The sequence below is a fragment of the Lupinus angustifolius genome, chromosome LG02, assembly GCF_001865875.1.
Source record: "Lupinus angustifolius cultivar Tanjil chromosome LG02, LupAngTanjil_v1.0, whole genome shotgun sequence".
NCBI lineage: Eukaryota > Viridiplantae > Streptophyta > Magnoliopsida > Fabales > Fabaceae > Lupinus > Lupinus angustifolius.
In genome coordinates this window covers 7,248,819-7,259,302 of record NC_032010.1, presented here as the reverse complement: position 1 = coordinate 7,259,302, position 10,484 = coordinate 7,248,819, and the positions used below count along the sequence as shown (strand labels likewise).

Sequence of the window (10,484 nt, the reverse complement as noted above, 5' to 3'; positions counted from 1 at the left end):
TATATATATATCCAAAACCATTATAATAATTATATATCAATGCAACATTACTAAATCTATTTATAATCGAACAATGACAATGTTTTGGTAGAGATACTATAATTAAAAACAAACAAAATTAAGATATGAGTTATACAAAGACACCCAACAACACATGTTTAAGCTATTTAATCTTTTTTCTTTCGGTCGAGACTTGTATTATCATTGTTTGGAAGAAAATATGGGTTCACACAATCTCAATCATTATAATCAACTCTTCTATATAAACCATCTTCTCTAGTTAGACCACTCTCATACAATTGCGGTGTTCCAAAGAAATGATCATCTTCAGCATAAATATCTTTGTGGTCATGATCATCATTATTATTGACGATTATTTTTTTAGTGAAAAGAACATTGAATCATTTCATATCAATACTTTTTGAGCTTATGATGCTAGAATAAAAGACACATCTTTATATTATTGCCTAAATGTGTCAAAACGGGCTACTCAGATGGGTTTGGGCTAGCACATATCGGGTTTGGCCAAACCGAATCAGACTAAAAAGCTCGAATACAATTTATTAAATTGTAGACCAAACTGACCTTAAGCGGGTTGCTGGTTGTGGCGGACCGACCTGCATAATACAAAAAACTTATTTAAATTTTAATATATATATATAAACACATTTGTTATGCCCAATGCAACCAAACTTATAAATCGAATGCTTTGTGTTTGAGAGACGTGATGTCAAATCCACATATATGGTTTTTAACATAACTCATAATAAATCTCTCATTTCTATTGTACTTTCACTCCCTAACACAATATAATTTGTAACTTTACTTTAACATATAAACATTTGGATACTATCAAAATATTATCACTTTGATTTACAGTAATGGTAATATAGACTCAACTTTAGAATAATTTTTATATGTCAAAGTATAATCACCATCGTAATATATTATTGTTATACTTTACTTCCTATATGAAAATCTTTTGTATACTATTTATCAACATTTTTATTCTGAACTATTATGTTAAATTTGGTTATGTGAAGTTCTTTATGGTAAACAATTATGTTGTCTTTTAGTTTTGTTGTAAAAGTTAGTTTATTTATTATGTTTTTGTTGTAGAAGTTAAATCTAATTAAATACACAATTAAGAAATGAAAAGTGGAATCTATATGATTTAATGTGTTCTCATTTGATTTGATACACTATTTTCTTATTGTGCTTAAAAGATATTATGCAAAATATGAAAAATAATACAATACTTAACTTTATAACATTATTGTAATTTATAAATATTTATGTTATAGATATTACTCTATTTTTTATTCAAAGTTCATAACACAATATTTATTATATATTTTTATTATAAGTTATTTTGTAAGATAATTTTTACCTAAGGCTTATTACCAAGCCAAAGGTCCAAAAAAAGATTTAAAAAATAAGGAAAAGTGGGTAGTCTCAACCCGTCCGGTTAAGCACGGCCCGAACCCTGTTTTAATATAGCTCGATCCGCCTGGACTAAAAAGTCTGATTCAATAGAAAATACCTAAAATGATATGCAAGCCCTATAAACCGCTTAAGGTTTGTGTTTGGTTGTTGTAAAATAGTAGAAGCACAATATTTTACTTTTACTATATTTTTATTGAAGCATTTATTTATATTTAAAAGAGTAGGAATTCACTTACTCCAAGACTTACTCATCATCCTAGCCATCAATTTTATGGACATCTAATGATTTAGATCTATTTACTAATTGAAACCATTGAATATCCATAAAATTGATGACTATGATCTTCGAGTAATTGTATCCTTCCTCTATTTAAAATATACTACTTAAATAAGAGTTTCATGTATATTTCAATAAAAAATATTAAAAAATGCATTAATAATATTTTTCTTAAACGATATAATAAAATTTAATAAAAATAAGAATAAAATACTTGGAAAAGGTTTCTTATTATTTTTTTATAAAGTTAGGTAAAATAACCTATTAGAAGAAAAATAAATGTTTTAGAAATATTGAAAAATGAATATAGTTGAATGGTTATAAATGACTCTTAATATAAAAGACGAAATTATTTATATCATTCATTTGTTGAATTTCAAAATGTTGATAAAATAATTAATATTCATACTAAATGGGCTAAAGATAATTGATTTTGACTCATTTTTGTACTGATTTGGCTTTAATTTACTCTTTAGTACACCTAAATGAAACAAAAAATAATTGTATTGACATAATTTCAACTATTTCCCCACCACTTTTTTATTATGTTTATTTATCATATCTCCTTCTAAAATAAAATTTGTCATTATCACTCATAACGATTTAAAATTTTAGGCCATGTAAATTTTATTAATAAAAATATTAATTTATTCTAGTAGGACTAAAAATAAATAAATTATAATCATTAATGAAAAATATGTTTTGTGATATTAAATTTGTTTGTTAAGGTGTTTAATTGATATCTTTTTAAAACTGAAAGAACAGTGAGAACAAAATGTAGGAAATGATTTTTATATTGTTATTGTATTATTCGTTATTCATATTTAATTAATATTGACTTTTAAATATAAGTGATAATAAAAGTGAATAATAACTAATATATTAAATGTGTATAAATTTTTATAAAGTTAGTGTACAGATATTAAAGTAAAAATAAAAAGAAATGTATACATTAATAATATATATAAAAGTTTTTTTAATCATCATTAATTCTTAGAGTCTTGAATATAAATATGGTAGATGGATAAATGATATAAATGATGTATTGAATATGTATAAATCTTTACTTATAAATATCACATTCAACAACCAATTATGTTTCCGATTAAATGTAAATATAAGAGTAAATTACATTTACAATTATGAGTTTTAATGAAATTACATAAAATACTCATACATGATATATTTTCTTCACCTACACAAACTCCTAACTTATATGCATATATTATATTAATTACCCATGCAAAAGATATAAGTGCGATCTTTTAAAAAATTAAAATATGAGTGATAAATGTAATTACGTTAAACAAAATATGATATATTGTGAATATAAGTCTAAATATGATACAAGTCAATATCTCTTCATTATTTTTATTATCATTATTTATGTTTTTTTGTAACAAACCAAAAATATTGAAGAAACATTAACTCTTATATTATTTAGACTTATCTCAACAATATATTTTATTTTGTTTAACTTAATTACACTCAATGTACATTTTTTATTTAAAAAATCACACTTATTTCTGATGCAGAAAAAATAGTTAATATAATATATATAGTACTATATATAAAGCTAAAACTTGAAATAACTTTCTTCATGATGTAATTTTCACTTCCTATTTTGCCCTTAACATTATTTAATTTTTGCAAAAAAACCATATATTCCTAAGTAACTATCACCAACACATTAATTAACCACATATCTCACTTTAAATTAAACATTATCATAAATGCACAAAAAATATAATATAAAGTACACCAAAAACAATAAATACATTCTAATCTAAAAAATGAAATATATAAAAATTGAATATACAGTATAAATAAATAAAGATAATTTGTATAATGTAGAAAATGAATGAGTAATATATATAATTTGAGTGAAAGAGTATGTCTCTAAACAAATAATGAATGTACTCTAAACATATAAATATGAATGAGAGTATGAGAAGGTGTTCAAGAAGGTTCGGCAGTCCATAGATATATAAATACAATTTTATATCAAAAGCAAACCGCAATTTTTCTCCTATTCTTCTTGTTGTTGTATTTCCTCCGGCTGCAAAAAAAATGTCTCACTTCGGAAGGTCTGGTCCCCCAGATATCTCCGACACTTACTCTCTCCTCGTCCTCAACATCACTTTCCGTAACTTCCTCTTTCTCTATTCTTCATTCATCGTTATTTCTTTTCTATTCTCTTCACTTAACCTAACCCTATTTATGTGTTACCCTTTTTGGGTGTTTTAAGGTACCACCGCTGACGACCTATTCCCTCTATTTGATAAGTACGGCAAGGTTGTCGACATCTTCATCCCAAGGGATCGAAGGTACATACTCACATTCTTTCATTTAGGGTCTGTTTGTGTGAGTTGGTTTTTAGAAAATAACATAGGGAATGGAAGACTCGAGAGTCATGAAATACATTTGTTAGATGACTCTCATGCCTTCTCTTACTCTTCATTTACCTCAAAAATCTACTCACAAACATACTGTTAAAGTCCATTTGCAAGTTGATTTTTGGAGGCTAATGGAGAGAGGGAAAAACTCGAGAGCTATGAAATACACTAATGAGTCTTTCATTCCCTCCAAAACTCAGTCTGTTTGCCGACTTGTGTTTTGGAGAGAAATGGTTCATGAGATGAGGACTGGTGAACCTAAAGTTTCAACTTACAAATGAACCTAAAGTTTCAAATTTTTTAAATGGGTTAATTTTAATTTAACTAATTATTTGGTGAAGGACTGGTGAATCAAGGGGTTTTGCATTTGTGCGCTATAAGTACGGTGATGAAGCTTCAAAGGCTGTGGATAGGCTCGACGGTATGCTTATTTATCATCATACTTTTTTTTTAATTTTAATGAAGAATATGATGAAACTGTGTTTTTGTTATCTTTTGTAATTTAATTGTTCAGGAAGAATGGTTGATGGTCGTGAAATAACTGTTCAGTTTGCGAAGTATGGTCCACATGCTGAGAGGATGTAAGTTATATGTCTTTTGGTTCATTGCAATTTGCAGATATTGTAAATTGTTTGTTATGTCAAACTTTAATGTTTACTTTGTTTTTCTGTATATATATACACACCTGTTTTTACCATGGGCATGTTTGTGTAAGATTTTTCCCTCAAAATGATTATCTTGATAGAAAAATCACTTTTCCCTTGGAAATTTGTTTGGTTGGGTTTTTACATAAAACAGTGAAGCTGCAAAAAAAGCAAAATTTTGAGAATCTAATTTTTCAGCTTCTCAAAATATCCCTTTTGCCAAAATCAGTTTTGTTGTCACTTGGAAATTTGTTTGGTTGGGTTTTTTACTTTTTACATAAAAGGCTGAAGCTCCAAAAAAAAAATACTTATGAGAAGCTATATTTCTAGCTTCTCAAAAGATCCCTTTTGCCAAAATTAGTTTGTAGAGTTACCTTTGTTAAGCTTAAACAAACCGACCCATTATTATGTGGACTTTCATGTTCTTCAGTTTTATACAGATAGTGATGGTTATTTATTATGTTGCATGACTGACCTAGTTTTGTCATGGTGTAAGCTTTAGTTTATATGTGTTAATCATGTGCTAAGTTTAGTTTATTCAATTTACAAGTCACAAAGGAAGGATTATTGAAACATCCCCAAAACCAAATTCAAGGCACAGGTCAAGGAGCCGCAGTCCCAGGAAAAGGTGTGTGCCACATTTTTTATTTACTGCTCCTTGAGAACTTTGTGAAATTTCATTTTAGAATTATGTTTCTGATCGGTACTACAAGTTGGCCTGTCTCTTTTGACTACTTTTGATAAGTTTGATATGATGCTCCAACTATCAATTGTATGTGTTTTATTAGGTTTTGTTTTCATTTGTTTTGATATATGGGGAAATTTGTGAGCTGAAGTCATCTTTGGGTTCTTCATTGGATACAGTGAATGTATTCATTTTCATGTTCAATCAAACTGTATTCCATCATTGATTCTACACCTAATGAAAAACATCATGAATAAAAAAGATAATTGCTTAAACTGGGGTGGCTGCAATGTGCATCATGCTTATAATATATTTCACCTGATTCTTGTACAATTATCTTTTTAATTAAAGTAGTCTGTGTCATTTGTAAACTTTGACCAGCCCTGTAAGATTTATTTTTCTCAGCCACCATTTGTCACTATGATGTGTTCAGGAATCAGGAGGGTCTTATTTGTTCGTATTAAAAAATGATTTTGATAAATAAAATGGTTTGTAATTGCCAATGTTGTTTGGCCCTTCCTTTTCAAATTACATTTCTAGAGATTTCTGTTGATTGATGCCCAACTATTTGCAGGCATCGTGATGACTACCGAGACAGGGACTATAGGAGGAGAAGCCGCAGCAGAAGTTATGATAGATATGAACGTGACAGATACCGTGGGAGAGACAGAGATTATCGTCGCCGAAGCAGGAGCCGCAGTGCCAGTCCAGATTACAAGAGTCGTAGAAAGGGACGCTATGATGATGAGCGTCATAGCAGGAGCCCAAGCCGGTCTGTGGATAGGTTGTCATTCACTAATGCATAGCTGTTTCGCTGTGAGTTTTTCCTTTAAGCTTATTTTTAACTTTTTAATTGGTGATTCCCTACAGCCGCTCCCCTGCCCGACACAGTCCTAGTCCTCGAAGGAGTCCTTCCCCAAAGAAGAGTATTTCCCCTCAAAGGATTGCTTCCCCAAGGAAAAGTCCACGGGTTGAAAGTCCTGACAATCATAGCCGTGATGGACGACGGTCTGCTTCACCTCACAGTGTCTCACCACATGGTCGCCCTGATTCTTCGCGAAGCCCATCCCCTCGAAACTCCAATGGTGATGTAAGTGTTGCTCACCTTGAACTTTGCAGCGAGATAGAATTGCCAAATTTGTCGCCGACAAATATTGTCTTCTACTTATTCTGACTTTTCGATTTTATTTTTATTTTGTAGGAATGAGCTGTTCTTAATGAAAAATTCTGTAGACTCCTTGACTACTGAACTTGTAGCTGTTTTGCTAATATCGCATCTTTTGTCCATTGTCAATGGTACTTCTCAGAGTCATTGAAGGATTTTATGATCTATGTGCTATTTGGTAGGGTCAGACTTCCTTGGTGTTTGAATGTTTCTGCATTTGGACCTATTGTGTTTTCTACATTTGGTAACTATTGGACCTTGTGGTTGATATGTTAATATTTGAACGATTTTGCTATTTTATTTACAGTCTAGTGGTTGCATTTTTCTTTTATTTGTCCATTTTCTTATATCACTTTTTAAGAAGGAAAGTTTGTGATCCAGCTCAGTTAATTTATAAACAACTTATTGGGTTTTATAGTTATGATCGGGAAAAGTGATGAGGGCCTGATAGGCGTTTGTTGACATGGTTGCTGTTGATGCCGTTTTTATGTCATTGATGATTGGTCGTGAATTTGATGCTGTTTGCAAGAGTATGCTGGTTTTAGAAGTATGATTGTTATACCAGTGTGTTGATTTGACAGACGATTAGTTGATTTGGTTTTCCCTGATTGATCTGAATGATGGTAAGATTTTTGGTTTTCTTATTTCTTGTGAAATCCCTCGTGATGAATTGATGATTGAGAATTCTGATCTTTGATCTGGGAACCATGTCTGTTCTGTATCGACGAACCCTGAAAGGGATTATATGTGCTGTGATGGACACAAGTAGAGCATATTTTGACATGTAGCTGATGCCTGATAGGAGTTGCACCTGTCATGTGTTGATTCAGCTGCAGATAAACCTTAACCATGGCACTAAATATGAACACTAATTTGCTATTGTTATTTCAAATCATAATGAAAGGGACAATGGTAACACATTCATTGTTACTTTTTTGTGCATTTTAGTCCATATTATTTAAGATTGACCTTCAAAGATTATAACATATGCTACTTAATGTAGTGAGATATGTATCGTGCAGCAGCATGACTGTAGCTGTGAAGTGATAGCCAATGCATCTTTTATTTGAAATACGTGTGTTCGTGAATAGTTTGAAGAACTGACCAGTTACTGTAGCTGAGTGTTGCTGCCCTTTTTGCTGGGGTCGGGTTATCAATGTTTATTAGTGGTTATTGGTGATGGCTGTCTAGCTGTGCTGCTGGTTTCTATTGATTCCGAAGTCACCGGAAAATCATTTTTCCAATTAAGTGGCGATTGATTTTATAGTTTCTATTTCAGTTCATTCATTCCTCTTGCAGCATTATAAGATTCTTAATTTCTTGTTATTTGTTGCTATAACATTGTGATTACTATCTCTACATTGTTGTGTGATTCGGCTACAGAAATAGTGACTACCATGTCTTTTGTAGATGTGATTTCTCCAAATTGTGTCCCTGTGTAATTGATTTACTAATTTTGATTTATAACCATTTTTGGGCATTTCTATTTTGAGAGTGGTTGTTCCTTGTAAATAAAGGATTGAATAAGGGATGATGGTGGCTATCCCTTCACAGCCAAGAAATATAGGGTTTATCTAAAAGTTCAAAATCTGTATATTCAATCAGGCTTTTGCTTTTATGATGATCCTATGATAGCTTCAGTCTTGAGCATACCAAATTTTAGTTTGGTGGCTCTTCATACGGAGTCGTCTCTCCTTGTAGCGAATGAAGTTTTGTATGGATTATGATTATTTTGGTAGGTTAGGTGATCTCAGCCACTGTTATGAAAGTTCTGTTCTGTCTATAACCATGTCTGTCTATGATATTGGGGTAGCAGTTTGGAATTTTAGTGCTGTGGAAATATGCACTGTGAATCTGTTTTAGGGTCAGGTGTGCTAATAGATTTATTTTGCAATGTTTTGCTCGTGATTGTGCTGAAGAATGATACATACACAGTTGGGTGAGTTTTCTGTTCTGAAATTTTTTCATGCTATGGCAGTGATAGGGACAGTGTTCCAAAAGACCATAAGAATGATTATTAGTGGGTTGAGTTACATTTAATGTACAAAGTCACAAAATTGCATTTAAGGATGGCATATAAGTTCTGGCTGCATGTGAATTATTGTGCTTTTCTCCTTTGCCTTGTGCTCTAGTTATTGGGATAACTTTTCTTCCTGTGTCATACTTAGACCAAGGGGGAGGTTAAATACAGTGCTGAAGGGGGAGGTTAAATACAGTGCTGATGGGGGAGGTGTACATTACAAATTGCTTTTGATGGACTTAATTGGAATCTATATATAACTGGTGAAAGAAAAAAGACCATTATTATTTATATGGAATATAAAACTGCAGTTTGTGTTCCAGCAAGCGTTTGCAAACTTGAACTTTTTTCACTTCTACTAAAAAGTCACAACATTTTTATGTGCCATGTTGTGATAATAAAATTGTTTGTCTTGTGATATCATGTTTAGGTTTAAATCTGATAAATAACTTCTTTCTTTGTAAGTATAAGGTTGAGAATGTTTAACCTCTCTACACCTTACTAGGTGAGAGTTGTGTATTAAGCTGTCCAAGTTGTAAGAAAACATGGAAATAATAATAAAAGGAAAAACTAGGTAAAGTTTAAACTTTATGCTTTTTGCAAATAGCTACCATGAATTATTGTTTTCCTAATTACCTCTTAAACTTTGAGTTTGTGAAATTGATCATTGTGTAAATATTTTTTAAGTTACTAATAGATCAACACAAAAATTGTTGCAATTAGACTCAACATTAGTAATGCAATAATGCATGTTATCAATATTAATAGAAATCACCATCAAAATATAAAAATGATTTAAAAGAATATGATAATAAACTTCAGAAATAAAAGTGGTTAGTGGGGTAATGTTAGTCTATATACATATTAAAGATTTAAATGAATAAGTTATCACCTTCGTCTTTCACTTTGCATATGTTGCCACTTCTTTAGTCTTCAAATTTTCTGAATAGCTTCTGAGCCATTCTCTAAAGCATCTTCTTACTCTTATTTCCAGTACTCAAGTTGCTCAATGTTTCACAGAAAAATTCTCCAACTTATTCTCTACATTGGCGAAATCTCCCTACCTCAAGTGATAACATGTTGGCATCTTAGAGCATGTGTGCTAGGCAACTACAACCATGAAACTGGGATTTAGAATTGGAATTCCAATGTTTGGAAGTTCACTTCAAATTGGAATCACAATTCCATAGACCATAACCAATCTCATGAAATTACTCAACAAGTAAAATTATATAATGTTGAGTTGTTCCTCTAATATTCCTCTCTTCTACTTTCTAGGATCTTTGTCTTATTCTCTTCTCATATCACTCTTTTCCCCTCTCATGCTCTGTTCACAGCAGAGATTTGAAGTTCTTCTGTTCTGTCATGTGCAAAGCTAATGTTTCTGATTTTCATTCAAACACATACAGATGCTGGACATGGATACATTCAACTTTGAAAAATATAGATAAAATCATAAAATCAATAAATATTAACATATACAAGAGTTAAGCAATGGGATCAATGTTTCATACTTAAACTTTTTGGAGAAACCTGCTCAAGCTACATTGGGCACTGATATTAGGAGCTACTCTGAAGGGAAATGGAACATTGCAATTATGAGGAGCTACCCTCATGTCCTACCATAATATTGATCAGTCGTAGCTATTGACTACATCGCCAAGAACCAAACCTTAATCCTACTAGTTGAGATTGGCTATATAGATCGAATGACACCATAAGTTTCATATGTCATGATTACTATATGTAAATCAGTGGTTCAGTAGAAGAATATTTTTTTCATGCTAGAACTTAAACATCCATAAATTGCAATCCACCTTCTATTGTTATCTTCATTTCAAACACATTAAG

General features: G+C 31.1%; 1 protein-coding gene across 2 annotated transcripts; it reads left to right on the top strand.

The window, feature by feature from the left end:
* On the top strand, positions 3,726-6,917 carry LOC109334835 (serine/arginine-rich splicing factor SC35-like). Of its 2 annotated transcripts, XM_019570824.1 has the most exons (8): positions 3,727-3,869; positions 3,972-4,050; positions 4,461-4,540; positions 4,634-4,700; positions 5,314-5,391; positions 6,023-6,232; positions 6,319-6,538; positions 6,650-6,917. In XM_019570824.1, the coding sequence occupies exons 1-8, from the start codon at positions 3,794-3,796 to the stop codon at positions 6,653-6,655; spliced, it is 816 nt and encodes a 271-aa protein (XP_019426369.1). In that variant the 5' UTR covers positions 3,727-3,793; the 3' UTR covers positions 6,656-6,917. The 2 variants fall into 2 exon arrangements, with proteins under 2 accessions (XP_019426359.1, XP_019426369.1); XM_019570814.1 differs by lacking the exon at positions 6,650-6,917 and having other exon boundaries at positions 3,726-3,869; positions 6,319-6,643.

Coding starts and splice junctions, on each gene's coding strand:
- LOC109334835 (XM_019570814.1), top strand. CDS start 3,794: ATGTCTCACTTCGGAAGGTCTGGTCCCCCAGATATCTCCGACACTTAC. Junction 4,541..4,633: donor GGCTGTGGATAGGCTCGACG/GTATGCTTATTT, acceptor TTAATTGTTCAG/GAAGAATGGTTGATGGTCGT. Junction 4,701..5,313: donor GGTCCACATGCTGAGAGGAT/GTAAGTTATATG, acceptor TCAATTTACAAG/TCACAAAGGAAGGATTATTG.